The sequence below is a fragment of the Myxine glutinosa genome, chromosome 4 (assembly GCF_964187855.1).
Source record: "Myxine glutinosa chromosome 4, kmMyxGlut1.1, whole genome shotgun sequence".
Taxonomy (NCBI): domain Eukaryota; kingdom Metazoa; phylum Chordata; class Myxini; order Myxiniformes; family Myxinidae; genus Myxine; species Myxine glutinosa.
The window spans coordinates 145,526,797-145,554,713 of record NC_136264.1 but is presented as its reverse complement, the minus strand read 5'-3'; the positions used below and the strand labels follow the sequence as shown (position 1 = coordinate 145,554,713).

At 45.3% G+C, this 27,917-nt stretch overlaps 2 protein-coding genes across 5 annotated transcripts in view; both read right to left on the bottom strand.

Moving 5' to 3' along the window:
• Positions 1-4,049: 4,049 nt before the first annotated feature.
• Positions 4,050-21,372, bottom strand: LOC144891827 (uncharacterized). 4 transcript variants are annotated; one of them, XM_078776569.1, is made up of 4 exons: positions 17,864-21,372; positions 17,436-17,770; positions 6,690-6,789; positions 4,050-4,509 (listed from the first exon to the last, which is right to left on the bottom strand). In XM_078776569.1, exon 1 carries the CDS (start codon positions 19,939-19,941, stop codon positions 19,534-19,536), a length of 408 nt encoding a protein of 135 aa, XP_078632695.1. In that variant the 5' UTR covers positions 19,942-21,372; the 3' UTR covers positions 4,050-4,509; positions 6,690-6,789; positions 17,436-17,770; positions 17,864-19,533. The 4 variants fall into 4 exon arrangements, with proteins under 4 accessions (XP_078632695.1, XP_078632693.1, XP_078632694.1 ...); XM_078776567.1 differs by having other exon boundaries at positions 17,436-21,372; XM_078776568.1 differs by lacking the exon at positions 4,050-4,509 and adding an exon at positions 4,597-4,831 and having other exon boundaries at positions 17,436-21,372.
• Positions 21,373-26,458: 5,086 nt separating this feature from the next.
• Positions 26,459-27,917, bottom strand: part of LOC144891654 (uncharacterized) — a 30,295-nt gene continuing 28,836 nt past the window's right edge. Inside the window, exon 7 of the mRNA XM_078775319.1 lies at positions 26,459-26,491. Coding sequence (XP_078631445.1) covers positions 26,459-26,491 — 33 coding nt within the window. The remainder of the gene's footprint in view (positions 26,492-27,917) is intronic.

Genomic DNA, 27,917 nt, shown 5'->3' with positions numbered 1-27,917 from the left:
AAGGCTACCTTGACCGTTTCTATGTGCGTCCTCACCTGCTGGTCCTTCGTCTCCATTACCTGTGTCACCTCGTCCAACCTCGTTGTCAGTCCCTCACGTACCATCTGACATTGCCTCTGTGTCGCTATCAAGTCATTTTTTATGTCGTTTTGTGTCGCTTTTAACCCTCCTAGTACCGCAGTGTTCCTTTGAACCTGCTCCGTTAGTTCTTTTTGTCCCTACGTCAGCTGTTCCACTCCCAGCGTCAACTCCTCTATACCACCTTGCAATTTTACAGTCCCCTTTCTCACCTCCTTCTCCATGCGCTCCTCACAGTGCCTCACCTCCTCGCGCACTCCTCCGACCTCCTCACTCACACCTCTTCTGATCTCCTCTCCCATCACTTGCATCTCCTGCCCAGATGCCACCCTCATCTGCTCCATTTCCTCCCTGTGAGCATCCAATTTAGTTTCTACCCCCATTCTGACCCCCTCTATCTGCTGCCCCATTTGTTTAACTTCCCTTTCCGCTTGGTCCCTCATGTCCCTCAATTTGCCTTCCATACTGTTTTCTAACCCCTCTAACCCCTTTTTCATCCCTTCCATTTGATTCTCTTGAGCGGCCATTCTGTTTTCTACCCCCGTTAACCCATGTTTCACCCCTTCTATTTGATTCTCTTGAGCGGCCATTCTGTTTTCTACCCCCTTTAACCCACGTTTCACCCCTTCTATCCCATTGTCTAACCCCTCTAATTTAGCTTCTAGCCGTTCCCCCATTTCTCCCATTTTGCCCCCCATTTCGCTCCCCAATCGCTCACTATCAGCCCTCGCACCGTCCCTCATTACTCCCATCATTCTGCTTTCCATTTCTTCGCCATTCTTGTCCATAAGGGCCTTCATTTGTATTTAAAAAAAGGTTCAAATTCACCAGCGGCGCTGCTACGGTCACGGGCGCGGTCGCCGTAGCCATCTGCGAGGCGCCATTTTGCGCGCCCGTAACCTCGTGCGCGAGGACGCCATTTTGCGAACCTGCTGCCCTCACTGCTTCGCTCTCCTCATGTCCCTCAATTTGGTCCTGGATCGACCCTGCCTCACTCTCCTCTACTGGAACCCAGCCGTCTTGATCTCCCATAGCGCGACTTTCAAAATTCGGGTTTTTTTGTAAAACAAAATCAAATTTCGGTGACTTGTAATTTTGAGCGCGTTAAGTGCGCTTCGGGTCCGTATCTCACTCCCTGACACCAATTGTTGCGGACGCGGTTAAAGATGTTATTTACCGAGCGGTTGGTATTACCGCGACCGAACAGTTCCCCCGATTCTTCCCCAACTCACCCGATTCACCCAGACGTTGGCCAAATCGCGCTATGCCAAATCAATGATAGAAAGGACACGACGACTGGGAAAGAGGAAACGACGCAAGGGGTACAGTTCTCAAGACCTCCGGAGGAGGGTATAATTACAGTGGTGGAGAAAAGGGGTAGATTACAAGGCAGTGAGGTAAAGACAGAAGAGATGGGCACTTAATTACCGTCTTATCTTATCCCAGACAGACCACAGACAAACGGAACAAGGCAGACTTACACAGGGATTGATGGCAGGAAGGGACAGGTAGGTCGATAGCACAAGGTGCACCTTGGCTCGGGGACAGGATAAAGCACGGTCCAGAAGATGCGGGGAGGCCTCACAGCGCTCGGAGGGGACGTCTTTCTTTCTCCAAGCTCAGCGCGCATCTGACGTCACCTCCCCTTCACTGCGCATGCTCAGCGGGGAGTGACACGCCCTCGGCTGGTTGGTTCCGCCCCACTGGGGCCGGTCCGCCACTTCCATTGGGTGCGGGGGTTACCGGGCACCGCCCTTGACGAGGAGCTGACAGGGAGCCCCTATTTGGTAACCCTGTCGAGCACATGTTTGATGGCGGCTCGTTGGGAAGGCCTGGTGCCCTCCCAACACCCCCCTACCAACCAAGCCGGAGTGAGGACGCGCACTTCCTCCCCTCGTTGTTGTTGTTGTTGTTGTTGAACTGTGAGGAAGAGCTGCGGGGAGGTATTGGGAGGTCCTAAACTTCCTAACGGTGCCATACAATCACATTCTGGTGCAACGAAGGGTCAGAATTAATGGAAACGAGTCCTTCACTGACATAGACTAAGAATAACTAGCAAGATGTCCTATAGTTGTCTTACATGAGATGCGGTGAACCTGGGCACGACATTTAATAGGGGAAATAGAGGGAGGTCGGGTCAACAGAGTGTTGTTTACAGAAAATGGGACTAGGGAATGGGGGATTGGGGATAGTTGGGAAGTATTGAGGAAATAGGGGAATATTTACAAACGGATATGGATGGATGCAAATCCCATATCCGCAACAATATATTGCTGCCCGATAAACGGGCTTTGTCAGAATACCTGAGCTGTTTTGTTTCAATAAAGCAACTCGGACGAATTCCGTCTTTGGTCGCGTCAATTCTTTCGACTCGCGTTGGAGCGCAGCTCCTTCAGGGTGAATGATTGGTGATGAAGATGAGCTGATAAATAGATGGGGTAAAGGACAGACCCAATGCACACCTTACACTTGCTGACTCTGGCTCCTATGTCCTGACTGAAGCTGGGATTATCCGAGCTCGCTTCCTTCTTGTACCTCACACAGCCGCAGCCTGGGTGCTTCCCCACGGCGCTGTGATGTCACTCAGGGTATGTATGGGAATGTGCCTCCTGATAGGGTGTTGGAGGTTCCCTGTGCAGGTATGGTGCTGTGCCCTTGCAGCACGTAGCGACTGTGTATCCTGACAGGATGTCTGAGTTTCGTAGATGGATCAAGGGGTTCAGCGACGGTGTTATCGGGTGTGGGAACGTGAAAGCGGTGTGCGAGGACGGGAGAAGATTTCAGGAAGAAAGGGCGGATCTGAAAGATGCAGGAAATAGCAATTGCAGAAGATAAACCGCACACGGTACACAACCGTCAAAACCTGAACGATTAATGAAATAAATAATGTGAGCAGAGCGAAAGGAATGAAGGATGCAGAAGAAGAAAACACGACAGAAGAGAAGGACAAGTGGAGACTCACATTGTGTGAGTGATAGAAAACAAGAAGAAAAAGACAAAATGTCCATAGCCACTGCTGTGGTTTTAGTAATTTTGGTGTACGGAGTTAAAGGCTGTCAGTCGGCCATCTTTGGTCGGATGATAAAACAAAATCTGCATATGTACACATGTATTGTATTGTCTTTGTGCCAAGTTTGAAGAAAGTCAGTCTGTGCATGTCTGAGAAATGGATGGGGACACATTTAAGTAACAAAATGGCTGCCAGTCGTCCATCTTGGATTTGATCTCGAAAAAAGAATGACGTGCATATGTAAGCCATATTCATTATCTGTGTGCCAAGATTGAACAAGATCGGTAAATGCATTTCCGAAAAATGGTTGAAGACATGCTCAATATCAGGGTTTTTTTAACAACTAAAATGGCCGCCAATCTACCCTTCCCCACCACCCCAATCTATCTTCAATCTGCCTGGTGGGTAAAATGCTCCATCAAAAGAAACTCCCGTTCGCATTATCATTCAACGCATTATTCTTATCCATTGTGGTAAGTATCTCCATTTGTTTTCTTCAAATGAGCCATAAATATTGGGGCTTTCCTTCAAGTACTCCAAGATTCCATGTGTAGCTGGTGCTGTTTAATTTGACGTGCTGGCACCGTCTTTTCAGGTATGGGTCATCTTCAAAGAACATAGAACTAAAAGGAACCCTAACTTTCCTGGATTTTCATGATCTGTAGGAACCCTGTCATTTCTCTCTCTTGTTATTTAGGTGAACAATTCAAAGAAACATCCTCCTCATCTTCTTCAATCTCATCATCTAAACATAAAAATATTGTTGTGCGACTACCCTGTATGGTGAACACCGCAGGGTGACATGGAGGACCAAACGAGCTCAACACTCCGAGGCGTTCAGTCAAGATATAGCGGAGAATATGCGTGGGGGAAAGTGGGGGAGAAGCCGGAGCGCTTACCTTCACGGATCCCACCGGCAGTCTTCACACCGGGATAAATTAACTCAAACAACGCGAAAGTAAACTGTACAAAAATATCGATTTTATTAAAGAAAATGCCGGCAACAAAATATAACACGGCAAAATAACAATCAATTCATAAATTGGAACGCTCCCACACAGACTCGGTAAACAGACAAAGGATAAAATAATGATAGCAAAAATAAAAGGTGTGGTTGGCATTTATCTGCGAGCGGCTCCCGATATCTTGTCAGGAAAGGTCTCTGGCCCGTGTCCCTGTGCGGGAAACCGCAGACGAGTTGGTGCGAACTAGGCCCCATGCGCCAAGCAAACGAGCAGGCGTGCAGCTTGCTCTTCCACGTCGTCTTCGTCTTCACGATCTCTGCGCGGATTCCCGGCCCGCAGCTCCTCACGGCCATTCGCGATGGTGTCCAAAATCAGAAGGGACGAGAAGATGTCGGCACACGACCGTGCACGTGCACGATGAGATTCACAACAAGAAGGACCAAAAGGACGTCGATGCTGAGAGAGATCAAAATGCGATCGTTCACCAACAAAGTCCAAAATCCTCTCCCCTCCCCCTGCCCCCCCCCCCCCAACCCGGTGAGTTAAAAAAAAAAAGGTTAAAATAGCAGAAACGTATACATTGTGAGTTATAAACATGAACAATTCAATCCTGGGAATCGGATTTGCTTATAGCCAGAAGAAACGCTGCGACATGTTGGGGTGGTTTTCATCTACGTTTGAACAAGTCGAGTGAGCATTTGTATGGCTGTCCAAGCGGTGATGTTTCCTTGTCAAGAGATAGCTGCCATATTATGAATATTATAACTTGTCCCTACATCTGAAATGACAGAATTTTCTGCATTACATCAAATTGTTATACACATATTGGTAAAGTGAGAAACTTCAGATTATTTTTAAAATTTTACCTTCATCTGTGAGTTCCGGTGTAGCAGGATTCTCTCACTCCCCTAAAATCTCACTCTGGAGTGATTCTGTCCTCGGATAAAATAACTCTCGAGTGAACTAATCCTCGGACTGGCACACTCTAGAGTGTAATTATCCTCGGACAGAATCACTCCCCTGTTAGGATCAACACACTCCCTCCAGGATCAAAGCACTCCCCTTTAGGATAAAGTCAATCCCCCAGAAAGAATGGAAAGATGTATTTAGTTACTTTGGAAATATAACTCACAAGATGTTAGTTATCGTTGCAATGATCAACAGAGCTTTCACTATGTATTTTAGTGTATACCGTGTGAGCATGTGCATCATATTGTCGGACCTTAATATTCAATTGTTGAATACATGTACTATATTTGAGCCCATCATTATTTTAATACAACAAAAGAAGACATGAGTCCCGTTTTCCCCGTATATTAAATCAATACTCCCGTTCATTTATATTCACATGAGAGTTATTATACTTTGTTATGGTTTTAAAAATATCATGCAGTGTACTACATTTCATATCTATATGTATACCTTTGTACACCCTGCCGAGTGTATTCAGTGTGATGTGGGTAATATTTACATATCTTCGGATCTACATATGATTTCTTTTGTACACCCATGGGAACACTATATATGCTCTTGACAATATACTTAGTTCGATTCTTGGATTCTTATCGAAATGATTTAAACAATATTTATTTCCACAAATGTACAGTGCAAACATGTCAATGAAGTACATATGAATGGAATGAGCACTAAAACATTGGGACGTTTACAGTATGGAAATGCAATAAATATTGTAGGTGTTGAGTTAAGACATAGTCATTTAACATCGCTTAAATCTATTAGATTAGACTTTATTTTGTGAAATATGTGAATATTATTATACTATACATTTATATAGCGCCTATGTCCAGTTCTCGGAACTGCTCAGAAGCGCTCGTTTCCTGGTTATCGGTACGTGAACACACCTTTGCCAATATACAAACATTTGAGTAACATTTTAAAACCTGTATTTAATATTTCTTAAAAGTGCAGTAAAGTTATAGAACGTAACTTAAAATGACATATTATATGTTGAAATGAAAATATCCTTTCAGTATAAAACATCGTAAATGTATCGTAATGATTACTGCGAATGCTCTAATATCAAAATATATAGTTATTTGAATGTTAAATTTATACTTTTCTTTATTTGATTTACACAGTTTAATACAGGGATGCGAAAAACATTGTATTTTTATTTTTAGGGAGAGACGTTTACAAAGGACATCATTCTGCCCTGTTTATCAATTCATTTATCATTTTATGTTCATATTCATTAACTTTGTCATGGTTGTATGTCATTACCATGCAATAAATCTTGTTGAAATCACAAAATATATAGGGGGAGTGTTATAATCCTGGGGAGTCATTTGATCCTGCAAGGGGGAGTGTTAAAATCCTAGGGGGAGTGATTTCATCCGAGGATAAAACCACTCTAGAGTGATTTTATCCTGGGGAGTGATTCTATCCTCCTACACCAGCACCATTTCAGAATCATCGGCAATCTATGGATGGTTAACAATATCCTGGAAAACAAAATTCTCTACATGTACCAGCTGGAATTAAACGAGTTAAACACCCCCACTTAGTACATGTGCAAAACCCTCAAAGTACACCACACCAGGATTTGTTGAATTTGAAGAAGTGTGTTTTAATACAAACCAAATCATCAATAACTTTGTTGAAAAACAGCCACCCACCTCCATTGAGAGCCGCAAGTATGGGTCGGCACAAAATATGCAGGGAAGTGCAGGATTGTTTAATGTTTCCTGGAGACTTGTAAATCAGATGTCCATCATACTGTGGTATCGGGGGAAAGCATAACAGGTGGTGTGAGGGGAAGAAAGGATTCGGAACACAATCGGCCACCATTTCTAAACCTGCGTGAAATTATCTCAACAAGGAGCCATCAAAATTGGCACATACACTGGTAGAGAGCACCAACTAATGTGGGCTAGGCCCCAATTATCAGATGAGTGTAAGCGTACTATACTGCACGGGTTTTACTGATTTCCTCTCCTTTGTTCAAGTTACCCCAACAGCAGGAAAAGCAGGTGTCTCCACCCGCACTGATTTAACAAAACAATTTTACATGTAGAATCTCTATGATACGCAATTAATCTCTATTATACTAAAATACGCAATTTGATGTCTGTCTGTCTGACTGATTTATTTGACAGCAATACATTCGGTTGTTACCTATCCAAACAAAACAAAACTTGACACGGGGCCTAAAAGTCAGGAGGTTGGAGCGATTTAACTTCTTCCCCTCCCCAAAGGGGATTTGTGCCTTGGACAAACTCCTTGTTGAGGTGTATATCTGTGTTAAGATAGCTTATCTTGGAGTTTTTCCAAGGCTGCTTCTTATAACAAAAGTAATAACAACATTAAAGAGAATAACATAACACTAATGCTATTGCAAAACAACATTCATACTAACGAGCAACGGTACCTGCCCTATGGGCGGGGCTTCAGTTGGGAGGCCCAAATTAAAGAGAATAGCATAATACTAATGCTATTGCAAAACAACATTCATACTAACCAGCAACGGTACCTGCCCTATGGGCGGGGCTTCAGTTGGGAGGCCCAAATGAAAAGGCAAAATATCAGAAATTGAAGGCTTTTTTATTTTAAACGATTCATATAAACATCCGTTAAATCATATCACACGCAAATAATCAAATCACAGTGATGTGGTTTTTAAAATTGAAATTCTAAAAATACTGTTTAGATTTTGATAATTTGCGTGTGATATTTAACGGATGTTAAAATAAATCGCGTCTCCCAATTGAAGCCCTCAGGGAGGGTACCGTTGCTCGTCATATATAATAGCGATACAACAATTTTTACCGCTTTGCTTTGAAGAACGGGAATGAAGGGGGAGGAGCGTGTTAATATGTCTTGTTGAAGGCTTTGGGTGGTGAGGGGGCTTGAAGCCAGATTTTAATCGTACAGCCACCATATTGGTGCTCGCCGTCACTGCGATGCAAAGCGAAAGACGCCTCAGAGCTGTCACATTCACTATGTCGTATGTACTCCCAATACGTGTACCAAATTCCCGATACGTGTAACTGTACCAAATCAACAGTTAAAAGGATTTTGAACTGATAGGTGTTGCGGCCTTGGCCAGATCGATGGAGACAGCGATCTGTTAGCATATTCACCGCCCAAATAACTATGTGGCATTCCCTTAAGGAGAGATTAAACCCATGCCATTAGAAACTTTGCCAAGGCCATTATTTACTTTTTCACATTTTCAATTCAAAATATTCGGGTTTTTGCAAAGCCAAAATACTACCGTAAGAAAACCATTTAAATCTCGTGTGCAAAATACTTCTGGCTTTTAACAGAGGCTGAGTAACAGGCGCGTTTTCACTCCAATGCGCATGTGCAGTATCCCACCGCAACCACTTGAATGAGAGCGGCCATTATGTAAAGCGGTACGTGCACAATTTCCATTGCATATTGCTTTATAAACCGAGCTGTGAGGATTACCTGTGAAAGTTAAATAAGAAATTCGCGAGTGCTTCGCAAAGCAGCGACAGATTGTAACTTCAGCAGTGCAGTATGACATTATTAAAAGACAGCGTGATGAAGGGACAACACAAATTGGACGTGTTCATGGAATCTCTGCATTTACTCTGGATTTGATTGTTAAAATTTCTCCGAAAAATGAAGCTCCTACTGTACCACTCCGAAAACACATGAGCGAGCGCATGGCTACCTCAAGCCACAGCATCCTGTCAAATGGAGATCAAATCCTAAGGCTTGGGTGACTGGGTCGGTGTGCCAGGACTATGCAATGAATTTATGCAGGGAGGGTGGTCTAAGGGTTGGCAAAACATACTTACTGTAAAATCGCACGAGTCTTGCATCTGTGCAGGATTGGCAGGGGCATTGTCTACAAGGAGCGAGGCTTTGTTGGTGAGAATATTCTCCTTGGTTTCATTTTCAATAAAGCTGGAGATGGTTTGAAGTGGGGAGGGGGTTATTTTTTTTTTGTATACAATATCGAGGCTCGTGAAAGAGCTAACATTAATCACATAAAAAAGCAAACAGACACATAAAACATATAATAAGGGGAGCGGTAGACAAGATGAGGAGAGAGGGGTAAGCACACAAGTACAACATTTGACAGCAGGGATAACGGGAGATCTGTGGAAGGGAGAGGGCTTGGGGGGAGGTGGGAGAAGTAGAAAACACATGGACACTGCAAGGACTTCCAGGAAATAAGTTGGAATTTCACAAAAGTGGATCTGGGGTGAAATTAGCGGGCGTAGAAAAGATCAAGGTTTTGGATGGGGGAAGATAAGAGATGGTGGTGAACAGCTGTTTTAAAGACCTGGAGGGAGGAGTGGGATTGAAGGGAGTGGGGGATTTTGTTCCAGAGGAGGGAGAAAAGAGGAATTAAGGAGTGAAAGTGAACAGAGAGTCTTGATTTTGGCAGTATAACCATAAGAGGGTTGCTGGCAGATCTTGTGCGACCTGTAGGAATATTTGGGGGACAGAGCACAGAGAGAGCTGGGGGAGCAAGGCCGGAGAGGAGTCGGTAGAAGACAGAAAGACCACCAACCTGCCTGCGGTGAGTGAGAGAAAGGTCCTCGGAGTTAGATTAATCGTGGGAGATTCCAATGATTCTGAACGCTTTGGTTTCAACAGCGTGAAGACGAGCTAGGTGTGAGGCAGGAGCACCGGCCCAGAGAGGGGAACAGTATTCCATTGAGCTGCGGATGAAAGCCTTGTATGTGGTGAGGAGCTCAGGTGTGCCAAGGAAGGACTTCGCACGACAGAGGATGCCCAGTTGGCGATTGGCTTTGGAGGCCAGCTTGGAAATGTGGTTTTCCCAAGAAAGATCATGGCAGAAAGTGAGACCCAAAAGCTTGAGAGACAGAACTTCTTGGAGAGGATTGTTGAGAAAGTAGATGGGAGAGTTGTCCAGTCGGTCTTTTCGGAGAGACATAGTAAGAGTGTGAAAGACATGTTCTTGATTGAAAGATTTGAAAGAAAGGATTGAAAGACATGTTCCCACTTGTATGACCAGTCTGTGATTTTGTGCAGGTCTGCAGAGAGTGAGGAGGCTGCAGACTGCCAATCTGAGGGATGGGGTATGGAGCGGCAGAGATTGGAGTCATCAGCGAAGAGATAGAGAGGATTTTCCAGAGAGTCGGAGAGATCATTGATAAAGACCAGAAAAAGCACAGGGCCCAGAACACTGCCTTGGGGAACTCCAGCCTGAACAGGAAGGGGAGATGAGAGAAATCTATTCAGGGCCACATGTTGACTACGACTAGAGAGGAAGTCCGCACGCAATTCTCTTGAATTGATCATTGAAAGAGGATTGAGATTCTCTTAAGCAGGGCTTAAACCCATGTTCTTATTGAAGGCCTTTGTGTGGTATCATTATTTACTTTTAACGGTGTATGTACTCGTATATATCTATCAGGAAGAAAGATAATTGGTTTTGGGTCATTTATTGTCACCATGTCGTGCCATGAATTGATCGACTGTGGCTGCAAGAAAGGGTGCACTGGACGCTGCAAGTATGCCAAAGCTGCAGTTATTTTCTGCATATCTCATGGGATTGGAGTTGGACAGGTGACCATGACCTGTTCATGGACATGTATCTTTTCCACATATCTCGCGGGATTGTGAGTTGGACAAGCGTCCATGGTGGGTGGGGAGGGGGTTTGAAGGCTTGGTGTCGGGAGAGGATTAACTAACACCTTAGGGTTGGGAGGGGGAGGGTGAGGACTTGGGGTGTATTTGGGGTTAGAGGGTGGAACCAGTCTGTAGACTAATGGGGTAGAGCCACATCCAGGTGGGAAAGTTGCCAACTGCTCAGGGAATGAAGATGGAACAAACAAGCAACTACGATGGCAACGTCCAGGTGAACTTGTGCAATTGGGGTCAGCTACGACAGCACAATGACTTGTGGGGAGTAAGAACCCATTTTCTAACAGCAAAAAGCCCCATTTCCATCATCTTACTATGTCCGTCCGTCTGTCTGTCCATTTGAAGGTACCGTAAAAACTGCTGAACCGATCGCAACGATATTTTGGGTGGATAATCCTGGGATTTCCAGGAGTAAAATAGGCTATTTAGTTTTCCCAATTTCAGCTTCAGTCTCCAGCATTCTCAGGTTTGGACTCCCGCATAACATTCGTGTTTGCATAACATTCATTGTGACGATGTTCTCATTGTGAGGATGTTGTTTTCCTGGGTGCCGCACAAACGGCTGCACCGATCGCTGCACAGCTGCACCGATCGGACTCGGTGACCTCGGCCAAAGACATTTTATAAGGACACGGGTTGAATCCCTGCTTGAGAGAATTCTAACCCCCTTGGCACCATCACGGCCGTCTCTCCAACTTACAATCCCACGAGATATGCGGAAAGGACGACCCAAAACCAATATAAACATCATTAAACATCATTCGTATATAAACATCATTAAAAGTAAATAATGACCTCGGCCAAAGTTCAAACGACATTTAATCTCTGCATGAGAGAATTCCACATAGCTATTTGGGCGGTGAATACGCTAACAGATCGCTGTCTCCATCGATCTTGCCAAGGCCGTAACAGCTATCGGCTCAAAATCCTTTTAACTGTTAATTTGGTAGTTTTTACAATGAAGGAAACATTAACAATGTTGTTAAAAGTTTATTTTGTGATTAATTGGAGTTATGTTGTTTCGAATGAAAAAAAGAGATATTGAGTTCAAGTGAATGACGACATGCTGTGATGGTTTCTACTTTCTGAACGTGAACTTCGCGGATCGCCAAATGCAGATTCGCCACGGTCCCACGATCGATGTTTCTATACGTGAACGTACCCGTTTGTTTGCGAACGGGTACGTTTTTGATGGAAGTCCTTCACGAACTTGCTGTCCATGTCTGACGTGCGACTGAAGGTGCTGCAGGAATGTGGAATTTATTGGTTTCATGCTTTAGCATTCGCCGTATCTGCATTGCATGTTTGCTTCTGGCCTCCCATCCGTGCATAGCACGGGTATCTCCCTAGTAAGTAGAAAATTCGTTTAGACCGGATGTCGTGTACGTGCGTGTAAGTGTCCCCTTGAGAGGGGTGGGGTTATGTTAATTGGTTAGGGATTATGGGTAATTAATCCCCTGTATGTAATGGCCTCTGTTGTTTTTCCTCTGTTCCTTATGATCAGCAGCACACACACAAGCTAAGAAATTGCGCATTAAAAACACGAAATAAAAGTGACCGGAACAAGGCATTGAAGAATAACAATGGCGCTGCCAGCAGTCACATCACCACATCAAGCAGGCAGGCCCGTATCACCATGCCCCGAAGAGCAGCGATTGGTCAGGACACTAAGAGTGATGAGATGGCACAAACTGATCGGAGTGGGGACGCAGACTCCGTCGAATGACGTCAGAGCCTTGACAACAAACAACAACAACAACATGCATTTTAAGGCCATTTTCCCTGCGAGAGCGGGGGTTAGCCTTGCGGTCCCCATGACAATCTTCTCCATCTTGCCCTATTTTCTGCATCTCTCCTTGTTAACCCCCTTGCCCGCATTTCTTCTTCCACCATCTTTAGCCAAGTCTTTCTCGGTCTTCCCCGTCCTCTACTTCCTTCTACATTCATTTCCATCACTATTCTCAACCAGTCACTTTCATCCTTCCTCAACACATGACCAAACCATCTCAACCTGTTCCTCTTCACAGCATCAATCACAGGCTCTATTCCCATCATTTTTCGCAATTCATCATTTGTCTTCCTCTCTCTCAACGATACTCCGCACATCCATCGAACCATTCGCATTTCCACCCTTTCCAACCTTCGTTGCTGCTCTACGTTCATTACCCATGTCTCGCTCTAGTGCAGCAGATAAACACAAAAACTGTGCATTTTATGAGAAAAGCATGAAATTTTTAACATAGTGCATACCATAAGGTATATTTTCAGATGTGGAGGGAAGTCAGATTTGACCTCTGAGAACCGTGAGAGGTCAAATCCAAAATGGCCACCAGTCCACCGAGTCTAATGTTCAAACGCGCTTAATTTTGGAACCAAATAGTGTAGAAAAACATAGGTGTCATTTCCAACTAAATTGGGGGTGCCCAGAGGTGAATGATGCTTTCAATGAACTCCTAGGCATGCCAAGTGAGGTCAGTGAAGGCTCAATGTTACTGCTAGAGCGATTTGTGGTGCTGATGTATGATAGAACCAGTGAGAGCACGGAAGTGAATGATGCCAGGAAACAGCTCTTCACACAGAAGTGTAGAACTCGAGAGAACATTCCTCCAACCCAGGCAACACTCAAGCAGCACATCAAGCACACTTGCTACCAGGCCAACTGTTGTAACCAGGCATTGGTCATGGATCCAGAGATGCCAGACCCACCTGACTGGGGCTGGACAAAGGAGACAACTGGGTGGCAGCCTCTTTGGACCACTCTTCCTGAAGCATCAAAATCGTGCCATGAATTGATCGACTGTGGCTGCAAGAAAGGGTGCACTGGACGCTGCAAGTATGCCAAAGCTGCATTCAAGTGCACTGCACTGTGCTTCTGTTCTGGAGACTGTTAGATTTAGATCATTACCAATTTTCATCGTTGCACTTGATTTAATGTAAGCTTTGGTGGACATACTTGGTTAACTACAGTTATTTGTTCAGAGGTTATTGCATCATTCCTTGCAGTGTAAACACTTTTTTTCCATCATTTCTGGTCTTTGGGTGCTCTGTACCTATCCCTATACCTGAAAAAATAACGTTTGAAAAGGTCAAATGAACTTTTTCCAACAGCAGTTCCAACTGCAGTATCATAAAAATAGATATTTAACGTAATTTGACCTTGACCGTGACCTAAATGCATGTCCTTGAGTTCTGGCGATCTCAAAAGTATCACCAAATGAATGGGCATCCCCAATTTAGTTGGAAATGACACCTACAAGCGCGTTTGAACATTAGACCCGGTGGACTGGTGGCCATTTTGGATTTGACCTCTCACGGTCCTCAGAGGTCAAATCTGACTTCCCTCCACATCTGAAAATAAACCTTATGGTATATACTAACTATGCTAGAAATTTCATGCTTTTCTCAAAAAATGCACAATTTGTTAAAATATGAGAGCTTATCTGCTGTACTACTCCCATAAATCATCACACTTCTCACACATGCAGCATACACCTTTCCCTTCAGCTTCAACGACACTCCCCACCTCATCAGCACGCCACTCAGTTCCCAAAACTTCTTCCATGCACATCTCACTCGAGCAACCGTTGCCAAGCCTGATCCACCTTCTCCATTCAGCATGTCTCCGAGGTAGCAAAATGTTTTCACACCTTCCAGCTTCACGCCATTTCCAAGATCCAACTCAACATTTCCTCCATCTGCAGCTCCCTCTGTGCACACCTTACATTTGAATGTAGCTGCCACACTGGTTAATGACCCTTTCAGACCACTACATTTTTGATGAACCCACTCAGCGCACATTGTATGGAGTTCACTCCGACACCCTTCCTGCACAGAGCACAGGGCCACTTCCCAGTTCTTTTCACCTCACCACATGCTTTACCACTTGCCATCACCTTCGTCTTTCCGATATTCACCTTCAGACCTTTTGTCTCCATACATTCCTTCCACTTGTTCATCTTTTCCTTCAGTCCATCCATACTTTCCGCAATCAACACCAGATCATCTGCATACAACAACTCCCACGGTAAACCCTCCTTTACGTTCTGAGCCAGCATCTCCATCACAGCTACAAATAGTAGTGGACTTAGTACCGACCCCTGATGCACTCCCACCTTCACCTCAAACTCACCACTGTTCCCGTCCTTCGTCCTTGCAGCTGTGCGCACTCTTTTGTACATTGCCATCACTACTCTGATCAACCATTCCTCCACTCCTAACTTCCTCATTGCCCCTGTCAATACTTTGCATGGAACCCTATCGAATGTTTTCTGCAGATCAACAAACCCAAGAAACAACTTCTTCCTCTTCTCCATATACTTCTCCTGCAACTGCCTCACAATAAAAAGCACGTCTGTCGTTCCTCTTCCTGGCATAAATCCAAACTGCATTTTGTCGATCTTCACTTTCTTCCTTATCCTCCTCTCCAACACCCTTTCCAATACCTTCATTCCATTCTCCAATACCTTTATCGCTCGGTACGAGCCACACTCCAGAGGGTCACCTTTCCCCTTGTATAGAGGGACGAGGGTACTCAGTTCCCAATCCACTGGAATGCGGCCTTCTTTCACCGCCAGATTACAGATCTCTGTCATTCTCTATACAACGCACATTGTACATGGCTCAGGGCCTGGACGTCAGAGCCTTGAGTAAAAAGGAATTGGAGGGCCGACATTTTCTCTCTTTTTCTGGGTTTGGTGACGAACGGTCATGTTCCCAACATTTTGTCTCTTTGGTTCGATCGCTCTCTGTGGGCTCGCCTCCATAGCGAAGTCACATATGCGGTGCGCTGTTGAGCGAGGGACATTCATTGAGAACGGTCACGATTTTATATCTCTATCTGCTTTGGGATTTCACAACGAACGGTCGAAGTTCACGAGCGCTTGTGGCTTTCTTTCAGGCTTTCTCCGGGCTTGTGGACGAGAGGTGAACGATCGCCGATAAGCTCTTGTTTTGGAAAATTGGTGCCGTGCAGCCACAGTTCATAGCGCTCTTGCACTGGGAAATGTGTGTGCTGGTGAGGTGGATGACGAGGACAAGCGCGGCTGAGTGAACGAGGGCGCGCTGAGGCCTACTTCCTGCCCGGGCCTGTGCCGCGCCCGGATTGCGCGCTCAGGGCCTGGACGATTCCCGACGGGGTTCAAGAGCCGCTCGGAGCTAAGTGCCCACACACACACACAACTTTTACTTTTGTTCTTTTATATATTTTATATTTTTTCATTTTAGAGAGGAAGACAAATGATGAATTGCGAAAGATGATGGGAATAGAGCCTGTGATAGATGCTGTGAAGAGAAACAGTTTGAGATGGTTTGGTCATGTGTTGAGGAAGGATGAAAGTGACTAGTTGAGAAGAGTGATGGAAATGAATGTCGAAGGAAGTAGACGACAGGGAAGACCGAGAAAGACTTGGCAAAAGATGGTCGAAGAAGAAATGCGGGCAAGGGGGTTAACAAGGGGAGATGCAGAAAATAGGGCAAAATGGAGAATGTCATGGGGACCGCAAGGCTAACCCCCGCTCCAGCAGGGAAAATGGCCTTAAAATGCCTGTTGTTGTTTTTGTTGTTGTTCTTTCATATTTCCCCTTGTGTTGTATACGAGTCTGTGTCATTCTTCAACAGTCTTCAAAAGTCATTTCTTCCATAAAGCCGGTATTTTTGTACATTTTAATTCCGTGTTGGTTTGAGTTAATTATCACAGGTTCGAAGACGTCCGGTGGACCCGTGCAGGTAAGCGCCAACGGCCCTTCCCCCACTCCTTGCCCTCGCGTATAAAGAAGGTCCACCATTGGATTGAACGCCTCAGAGTTAAAGCTCGTTTGGTCATCTGTTGCCCTGTTCACTACAGGGTAGACACACGACAATATTATAGGTCATGAGTTAACGGGGTAATTTGGGTCAATTGTACTAAGCTAATAGTAATGCTCTAATAGGGTGATGTGGTCATGCGGTGGTAGCAGATGGTTTAGGATTTGGAATGAAAAGGGGGGGTTGGCAGGGAGTTTGAAGGACATATGAAGCGGGGGTTAGGAGGCAAAAGGACGAGGGGAGAGCTTTGAGATGGAGGACCGAACGGGTGGATTCAGGTGAGGGAAGTTCAATCCCTCTCTCTGGGTGAGAGAAGTTTCCCTTGGGAGTTACGGGGTTTGAGATGGAGGAACCAAAGGGTGGCTTCAGATGAGGAAAGTATCCCATGGGAGTTACGGGGTTTGAAAGGCAAAACGGGCAGGATCGTGAGGAGTTACTATTTGGAAGTGAAAGGGCGAGGGACCGACGATGGATGGGTAGCTGGAATTCAAGAAGTGTCAATAGATGGATTGAAAGATGGAGGGATTAAAGACGGATTGAATGATGGATTGTTCGACTAAAAGTTGGAAAGTCGGGCTCGGGGGACATTAATCAGGTCATGAAACACGAGAAACAACGCCATTTCCCTCCCCAATCATTCCAAACAATGGGCAAAACAATATTTTTAGAAAACAGAACAATGTTTTAGCAAAGCCGAACAATATTTCAGGAAAGCCGAACAATATTTTAGCAAAGTGAAACAATATTTCAGCAAAGCTGAACAATATTTTAGCAAAGCAAAACAATATTTTAGCAAAGCCGGACAATGTTTTAGCAAAGCAGAACAATCTTTTAGCAAAGCAAAACAATATTTTAGCAAAGCAAAACAATATTTTAGCAAAGCCGAACAATATTTTAGCAAAGCAAAACAATATTTTAGCAAAGCAGAACAATATTTTAGCAAAGCAGAACAATATTTTAGCATCTCCCACCTGCTCTGTCGCTCTGTCGTATTGTGATCATCGAGTGATCTCCCACCCATAGTTCGTTATTTCGACAGTTGGAGGTTCATCCTTGTCTGCAGCCTTCCAAAGCATCATTTGCAGATGTGCTCTATGGATATAGAGGGCTAGGTTTGTCTGTTGGCGGAAGGGACTTCAGAGCAGGAGGATTTTTTCGTTTTCGATAAGTCTCATAACGGGCAGCATTCATTGACTTGCTCTTCTTCTGCCCATATAGATGTAGGAAGAAGGTTTTCCCAGTTGCTATCAGGTCATTGTAGGTAGCATTGTTCTCTCCCAGAACAGTCTCGACCAGCAATATCAGTCTGGTTGAGCACATTCAAGGCAGACAGTTTACCTTTTCCATTAGGGTAAGATACCGTGTCACAGCCTGAAAGTGCATGCATTTCCAAGATTACCTTGCATTTCTCTCCGAGTTTGGCAACAGTGGAATTAATGTCAAGGCCTGATCCCTCCCATTTCTCCATCTGATCACGACAAGATACACTACTTTTCCAGCACCAATATACAGTCACGTGAAAAAGTAAGGACACCCCATGTAAAGTTTTGACTTTTTCAACATATTTCAACATACAGCTATTTGATCTTCATTTCAATAATATTGATAGATAAAGGTGATATAATATAACAAATATCATGAAACATTTACATTTTGTCGTACATTGTATAATTTAAATAAACATAAATGCAAATTTCGCATGTGGAAAAAGTAAGTACACCCTTGGCTCTAATAGGTGGTATTGTGGGGGATAAGGCTTTAAACGCCTCATACACCATGTGACTCAGGTCACCTGCTTGCTACGTATATGTGTATGTGGGGATCATGCATTTAATTGTGCTTTTCTTGACTCGTCCAATTAATGTTTGCTTTAACAGCTAAATTCATTTATGCTTTATGCTTCAGAAAATACTGATGATTACATTTGCAAAGTTCATGCTTTGGTCAAGCTGCCCTTGGAGATAACTTTCACAATCGCTGTCCTTGTAAGAGCCAGGGCCTGGTAAACATCTGCGAAGGGGAGATAAGAACTTAAAGAATGTTGCAATAACAGTATGTGTGTCTTCTCCTACACTTTTCCCTGGCACAGCACTCCAAAAGGATAGGACAAGGGTCGGGGCCACTGGTCAACTTTCCCCCTCTATTCCTTTGAAAATTGCTTGGTTTGCAGAATTAGCGGAGATTGCTATCTTGCTTTGGCAGTATATAAGACACACCTTTGCTGAGTTTCTTTAGTGTGGCACGGACTTGCACTGCTTTACGTGATAAAGCTCTGCATTTCGGTCACGCTCCACAATTGTTTGATTCTTATTAAACTACTGTTGCTTCAACTTGCCTCTTCTTTCCTATAAAGTGAAGACCGACAACTGGTGTCAGAAGTGGGATACATCCAGCCACAGGTTCGAGGAGGGCTCCTCGGGACGGGAAGGGGAGGCTGGCGCCAGCAACAATTGGCTGAAGTAAGAATATTTGCACACCTAAATTGAAAAGCCTCTTCCCCTCCCTTGGATGTGGCGGACCTCCGTCGACTGTGCCTGAGCGTGTATCCCGAACCAAATTTAAGCGAAGCACCAGTGGATTAACGAACCAAGCAAGAGAGGGCGCCCAGGGGGACAGGGGTAATAAGTTTCCGGAAGAAAGGGGTAGTGAGGATCGGGTGGCACCCTGATCCAAGAACTACCCAGGAGGGATCAGCCTAAGAAAGGAAGATGGGAAATAAACTAGGAAAAGAGGGAGAACCCCTAAAGAATACCCCGGCATATTATATGAAAAGGGAGCATGGATATGCTGCCGTGCAACCGGGGAAAGCATGGGCTGAGTTGACCAAGGATGTGAGTAATCCTTGGCCGGAAGAAGGGTCATTTGCATTCGAGAAGTTAGAAGCGCTATATGGGGCGTTAGACACCTTGGAAAAGAAAAAGAAAAGGCTTCCACCTGACTCATGGAAGGTATATGGGTGGTGGAAGGAAGAAGCCTTGAAACGACAGGCAGCCTCTAAGCAAGCGAGTTTGCGAGGGGAGTTGGGAAAATACCAGGATGAACGAAAGCAGGACAGACAAATGAAGGCGCTTATGGCGCAATCAAGTCAGAAGCTGATGGTAGCTCAGATGAACTCCGATGAGGAAGAGCAGGATGAGGGAGGTGAAGATCCAGATCCCCACCCCTCCCAAGGCCTTTGTCCAGTCCCAGGATCAAAGGCACGAGCATCCCGACACCAGGGCGCCACAGGGGGAACAAATAGGCAACACCCGAGGACCCGGGAACCCCGAACACCATCGGCTCCCCAGGTAGAGGACGAAGGAGATAGCGGCACAGACACCCTGGGCTTTCCGCCCCCGCTAGACCCAGGTTGGAAATTAGGATTATACCCCTCACTAGCGGAACATCAGGCAGTAAGCAAGGCAGAAACAGAAGGAGCGTTTCCCATGCGATGCGTAGGAATCGATGCGCAAGGCCCAGTGATGGCCCAGGTGCCATGGAAAGAAACGGATTTAACGGCAATGCAACATAGGGTTAAGGACTTGTTACTTGACCAACCCTCTGGGATAGTCCCGCTGATATCTCAGTGGATTATCCAAGGGAGAGCAGATTGGAGAGATATATGCCATTTGGGAGTGTCAGTGCTGCCACCTAAAATATCGGAACGGGCCAAAATTCGAGTGGCTTGGCCGGTCAACGATCCCCAGGGAGGGCCAAACCCAATCACTCCGGCTGCATGAACCCTCGCAAAGGCCATGTTATTGACAAGCATTGACCACGAGCTAGCGCCCTCGGGAGGACCAGACTGGGGAAAGATCGGCGCGGTAAAACAAAAGGCAGGAGAAACGGTTGGCGACTTTCGGGAGAGAATAGAGAAAGCTATAGCTCGATGGGGAGGACTAGGGCAAATCCAAATCACAGATCTACCCCCTCCCCTGGTGAACAATTACCTAGTGGAGGGGCTTCGGCCAGCACAAAGGAAACAAGTGCAGACCGTCCTTTTCGGCTGGAAGGGGATGGGAACCAATGAATTATGTGCAAAACTCGAACAATGCCCAGGTTCCTCTTCGGAGGAGAAAAAGGAAATTAAGGAGGAAATGCTGCAAATGTTGGTGCGAGATAAAATAGCGCAGCAACAGCTCGCGAGGTGGGACGACGGAGTGCGTGTATTCAATGCCGTGCACGGCATTGAACGCATTCGGGTGGCCGAGGCAGGCGAAAAGAGGATTATAATGAGCCAGGTACAATGATTAAAACGAGTGAGATATGGAAAGGAATGATGCAACTAGCCGCGTCGGGTGGTTGCACCTTTGTGAACAACTGAAGTTAAGGGCTCAGAATGAGGAAAAAATAACGCGCGGAGCTGCCGCGTAAGGATGCAGGCCGGCTGGCATGGAGACCGGCGTGATAGGCAGAAGATTGGGAGAGACCCAAATCCTGCGGACAGGTGCAGTCGAGATTGAAACGAACGAGTGTGGGAGAGCCGTCTGGAGAGAAAGGCGCATTATGGAACAGAAAGATGCGTGAGTACGGGGGAGAACCCTGCTATGAGGTTGCTTGGAGGATGTGTGCCCAAATGCATTGTGGGCCACTTCAACTTTCCTACACGTGAGTCGTTCGTGCCTTGCCAGCAAGGTGGTTCATGCAATGTGATTCCTGCCATGCAATGTCATGAGAAATACGTTGTTTATGATGGGATTATGACGAAAAGTTGAATAAACTGCGTAGTATATAAAATGATTAAGTGATAGGCAATTGTTGTGGCAAATGGAGTATTTCAAGAAAGTAATGAATTTCCGGTACCAACCGGAAACCCTATCTTACAGTAAATGATGTACAGTGTGAACGAGGTCTCTCGCTGTGCCGGGAATACGATTGAGCGCTGGTTTAGTGCTCAGGAGCGGATGAAATGATAATAACAATTGCAACCTCAAGGTACGAAAGTGATGCGGTGGCAGCTGGGAGACACAAGATGCGTCGGTGCGCCTGTGTTGATTGATGCGCCTGACAACGGCCTTGCGGGCGAGCAATGGTGGTATGGTATAGTTATGAAAATGCATGTGGTTCTGAAGGCAGATAATGCAGGTCAAGTTGCCCCACAGGCGGAGAAGGGGAGAGTATTGGAAATTTGATAATTTGAGAAGAAATGTGGGGTGAACGCTCATCCGAGGGATAAAAATGGTCGGGTTTTCAACTGTCGGTATGTGATGTGGCTCACACCATGGGAATGATGAGTGGATGGGGTGCGTGATGCATCTCGGAGATGCGTCGGAGCGGAGACACGGGCGAACTCGAAGCATCTGGCTTGATGATATGCCTGCGTTGTGGACAATGTCGGAGGTTGAGGGTTTTGGTCGTGTGACATGTGGGGGGCCGAGTTGGAGTGACGTGTTGAGTGAGCACATGTACGTTGTGCGCTGAGTGGCGGCTGAGTGCCGCAGTGTGAAGTATGCCTCCAAGAAGGGTTGTGGGATGCCAGAGTTGGACAGCGTGTCATTCAGCATTCCGACGGAGATATAGGTCATTAGGTGATGGTGACTTATTTGGAAGTATGAACCTTGGTTTTCCGGTATCTCTGAAATGACGTTTTGATTGCTCATAGTGTGGGTGATCTGCCAAGAATGACATGTGGTGCTGGGAGTCATGACCTCACCACTGAGGAGGAATAGGGGTTATGGGTTCACCCCTGTGTCCGTCTGGGTGTGTCTGACTGCGTGTGCAGGTATGGATCAAGGAGGAGGAGCGGTGTCTGCGGTGTATGTTATGGTGTCGAATGTCATCCACTGTGTCTGCAGACGTGACCGAGTGTGACTATGATGGAGTGGTGTGTCCCTGCGGGCAGAATCGTGGCAGCCTACAGGTTGGATTGAATGGACCTCTGTGAGACCTTCCTGTTCGTACGTTGGGGGGTTCGTTTATCTGTCTGTCTGTGTGTTTATCGGGTCACCCGTTGGTCGAGCAGGTACCAGGTGGATGAGTTGTTGTGGTCCCCTGTTGTGGGACGCATTGGCTTGTAGTGCTGGCAAGGTCTGGATTTGGATCCGGCCTATTGGTGAGCGTGTGCCCTGTCATACTGCCCAACCCCCCGCCCCCCTCCAATTACTCCCGCCCCCCTTTTCCCTGGATGTGTTGACTGGAGTTGAATCAGTCGCGATAGTTCTGGCCGTTGGGTCATGGTGACCCTGTAGATGGGGCCGCGTGAAGGGGGATGAGAGAGTGATATGCGAGGAATGTTGACAATATATTAATTGATTGCCTTTATGGGAGGCAGTGGGTTTAATCCCCACCAAATGTGAAGTAGGGGTATGGTTTCACCTGTTAGTCTGTCTGCAAACAAGATGTCTCATAGGGTATGAAAATAATCGTTTCCTTAATATCGGTTGAGTAAGATGTGATCGGATGAGGTGGGACTGCTTTGCGGTCCGAGTGTTGGGTTTCATGTGATTATGGTTGGGGGGTGTACAGACAAAAGTGTGCTTCGGTTTGTATGACTGGAAAAGAAGAGACAAAATGGTTTGCTTTGGAAATGCTGGCCTGTTGAAGAGGGGCAAAGGTCACCTCTCTTTGATTGTGGTGGCTGGCTTACACTGGTTTGGGTGGGAGAAAAAAAGAAAGTACTGATGGCGCTTTGATCTCGCAGCCTGGTGCGGTTGGGGCTGTGGCTGGGTTGAAGGGGTAGAACCCAGTAGTTTACAATCCTGAGCAGAGTGGATTGCCATTGGGCATGTGAATGATTTTAACAGAATGGTGGCTCCTGAGCAGGGGAATGAGTTCTGGGGAAATGAATTCACTGTTTGAATGTTGTTGAATCTGTTTGTTTGAGAGCATTGCGATGCCGCCCAATGCCAAAAGGTAACGGGGGAAGTGAGATACTGATGTCTGCATGAGGATGGCAGAATTGGCCTTCGAGGGACAAATGATTTTGTTGACAAGCTAGTTGTTTGCATGTAGTTCGTGAAAGCGAGCGGACCAAGAGACTACACCACTCTAATAAAGTAATGTCCGTCGGATGGAAATTGAAGCCTTGTGTATGGCCTCGATTGTCTGTCTGTCTGTCTGTCTGTGACTGGAAACTCAGAGAATTGAACTGGACTTGGACAGAAGGCAGGTAGAGTGATACTGCTCTTGCCTCTTGCTTGGCAGAAGGTAGCGGTGGTTGTGGTTGAGGCCACCCAACCCCCTGTCTGCCTGTCGGATGTGTGTTCAAGAGGTCCATGGAGCGAGCTCATGGGCCAAAATTGAGCTCTCGGGGGCTGAAGTGTGAAAGATGGGGACGTCGTCTTGGGGACAATCCGTGAATGGCTAGACAGATGCGCCTGTAACGGGAAATGGTATCTACAACTCGTGTGGGCTGTGTTTGACGACATGGTTTTGGAGGAAGTGTGAATAATGTTTTGGGAAAGTGCGGAGATGACAAAGGAAAGTCGAATCAGATGGATTATTTGTCAATGACAGGTGACTTTGCAGGATTTGCTGAGAAAGTAGGGGAAAGGGTTGTAAAAAGTTGATGGTAAAGGCAGGGAATAAGGGAAAGTGGTTATGGAATGTTTGTTTTTGTGATAAAGTGATAAAAGTGGTTAGCTTGCACTGGGGGAGAGTGCGCCAACGAATGGAAAGTTGTGAATTTTATTTAACAAAATTGTGCTAGATTGCTACACGCAGGTTGACCCCAATTGAAGAGGTGGTTGGGTGCTGGTGCAGATCGGATCACGGCTCTGCAGACCAGGTGAACAGAACTCCACCAGGTACGTTGGGATCACATCAATTAAATTATTGCTCATAAGGGGAGGTGATAGGGCACTTCCCCTGGGAAAATGTGTAAGGAAATGTGTTACTTTGCATGGTTGACTCTGGGTTTATATTTATAGATACATCGAAAATGTAGTGGTTAGAGACGGTCATTAACCAGTATGGCAGCCACATTCAAGGGTAAGGTGTGCACAGAGGAAGCTTCAGATGGGGAAATGTGGTGAGTTTCTCCATTGACCGATTATGGTTGGGAGGATAATGCTTGGTAAATCATGTATTATTAGATGTAGGGAAGATGATTACAGGGAGGTATTTTTGGAAATTGGTGAAAGTAAATATGGCATTTGAATTTCCAGACACGACGCAGGGAATGCGGCTATAAATAGCCAACCATCTGAGAGATGAGGTAATGCCAATTGGCAACGATTGGGGGGAGGGGGGGCTAGGATTTTGATCAGTGAGTATCAGTAAAACTTGCAATGCAGGTACAGGTGAGCAGGTCATGGTGGGCCGAGAGCGGGAGGAAGATGAACGAGACGTCCCCATGTGCAAAGAGCGACAAAAGGGAGGAACCCTTAGATTAACGGTGAATGACCAGGCCCAGCATAATGTAACGAGCTTAACGGTGTCCTGGGGAACACCAAACTCCACCCTTCCCAAAATTAGTAAATGTATGGCCTCGGCCCTTATAGCACCCCATGGAGTAATGTTTATCTGCGGTAACAAGGCATACCCATACCTGCCTGAAAATTGGGGAGGGACTTGTTATCTAGGGTCCATCTTTCCCAAGGTAAACTTGGGAGACCATTTTAACGAAACAGGGTATATCCACAGGAGGGGAAAACGGGCCCTCTCCCTTTGGAACCCAGATGGGACAGTAAGTGTGTTTCTTGCATGAGGGGTTTCTTGCATGCACAGCTCGTTTCAAATACCCCCACAACATCTCGATGGGATTTAGATCCGGGCTTTGACTTGGCCATTCCAGAACCCTCCATTTCTTTCTTTTCAGCCATTCCTTGGTGGATTTACTGGTATGTTTAGGGTCATTGTCATGTTGCAAGGTCCACCTTCAGTTGAGCTTGAACTTTCCAACAGATGGCCTCACATTATCCTCAAGCAACCTCTGGTACAATGAATAATTCATAGTGGATTCTATGATGGTGAGCTGCCCAGGCCCTGATGCAGCAAAGCTGCCCCAAACCATAATATTTCCACCACCATGCTTTACAGTTGGTATCAGGTTCTTGTGGTCAAATGCTGTCTTTGGTTTTTGCCAAACATGTCTTCTGGTGCTGTGGCCAAATAGCTCTCCCTTTGACTCATCTGTCCAGAGCACATTGTTCCAGAAGTGCTGGTCTTTGCCTCGGTGTTCATTGGCAAACTTTAGTCTTGCCCTGATGTTCTTTCTGGACAGCAAAGGTTTCCTCCTGGCACACCTCCCATGTAGATCAAATTTGTGCAGCCTCTTTCCAATGGTAGACTCATGCACTTTGACATCAACAGTGGCAGGAGCTACCTGTAGGTCCCGTGATGACATTCTGGGGTTCTTAGAGACTTCTTTCAGCATCTTGCGATCTGCTCTCGGCTGAACTTGCTGGGGCGGCCTGGCCTGAACAAGTTGGCAGTTGTTTGCAATCTTCTCCACTTGTACATGATCTTCCGGACAGTCGAATGATTGATTTCAAATTGTTTGGAGATCTTTTTAAATCCCTTCCCAGACTCGTAGGCATCCATAACCTTCTTTCTGAAGGCCTCAGAGAGCTCTTTTGATCTCAGCATGGTGACGCCGCACACTTCAACAACAAAGAGCAAACCAAACTAAATGTCTGAGGTTTAAATAAGACAGGTTCCTCCAAGATCCTCTCTAACGATGTTCTAATAATTTGCACCTGAGCTGGTGCACCTGAGCTGGTGCACCTGATTCTAATTTTAGGTATTTGAAGTAGTGATAAATATAGGGGTGTACTTACTTTTTCCACATGCGAAATTTGCATTAATGTTTATTTAAATTATACAATGGACTACAAAATGTAAATGTTTCATGATATTTGTTATATTATTTCATCTTTATCTATCAATATTGTTGAAATGATCAAATAGCTGTATGCTGAAATATGTTGAAAAAGTCAAAACTTTACATGGGGTGTACTTACATTTTCACGTGACAGTACGAGTAGCAAGAATACATCAGTGTCACCACAAAGGATTTGCACAGTTGGAGCTCCTGCCGATAGTTTTCCAGTCTTTGCCTTTTCCAAAACAAGGTTCAAACAAGCAGTGCTTGGCCATTATTCAGGATCTGAAAAAGAGGAAATGGCACAATTAGTACAAATATAGGAGTTAGTTTAATACATGAGGTTAAAAATAAATGAAACACATGGGGTATCAATAAATGATATATATATATTATATATATGAATGATCGTTTTAAGGCCATTTTCCCCGCTGGAGCGGGGGTTAGCCTTGCGGGCCACATGACAATCATGGTTCCCTGTTTGAGGCAATGTTTTTATGGCCGCATGCCCTTCCTGACGCCAACCCTTAGTCGCCTCTTACGATGCGCAGGGATACGGTGTACCTATTCTAAATCGGGGTACACACCGGGATCATTCATCCCAGCAAGCTGGTACTCAATTTTCCGACCTCGGAAGGATGACAGGCTGAGTCAACCCCCCTGGCGTTAATTCAGCGATCGATCGGGATTCGAACTCAGGATCGTAGGATCCCAAGCCGGCACCCTAACCGCTAAGCCAACAACAGGCTTAGCCTATATATCCATCTTCGCCTATATGTATATATATCCAAATATATATATTATATATATACAGTATGCATATATATATATATATATATATATATATATATATATATATGTATATATATATATATATATATATATATATATATATATATATATATATATATATATATATATATATATATATATATATATATACACAGACTTGGCATTTAATATGGAATGTTTTTTTTGTGGGGGTGAACTTACTTTTCAAGATGACTTAGAACGAAAAGTTCATTGGAATTATGTTGAAATTATTCTAGATTTTGTTAATGTGACCATTAAAAGAAACAAAAACCACATTTGACATTTCGAAGCAAATAAATTGATCCTTGAAAGTGATGTAAACTGATATCGAACTCAATTCACGGACAGTACTGTGTTAATCTTCTGTTCGTTTTCCAGAAGTATCTCTTTATTTTGCACATTAGTCAAACATTTTTTGAACGAAAACAAAAGTTAAATTACGACTGGGATTACGGACAGTAAAATTACAGTTCAGTACTTCGTGTAACCCCCACGAGCATTCAGGAGAGCACGTACACGTTGAGGCATGCTGTTCATGAGATTTGCCAAGGTTTGGACAGGAATCGCTTGCCATGCAGTTGCAATAGCCTGCTGCAATTCACGCACAGAGGCAGGCTGCTGGTCCAAGTTGTCGATTTGACGCGTTAATTCTGCCCACAAGTTCTCTTTCGGATTCATATCCGGGGACATGGCAGGCCACTCCATATGCTCTACACCACGGTCAGCAAGAAAGTGTTGGATCATGCGAGCACGATGAGGCAGTGCATTGTCATCTTGGAAGACAAAGTTTCCTCGAAAGGCTGCACGAACAAATGTAAGCAATGTTTCTTCCAGAATGGCCCTGTGCTTGAACTGGTTCAGGTTTCCATTCAGAACAACCAGGTCAGTTTTGCCCCCT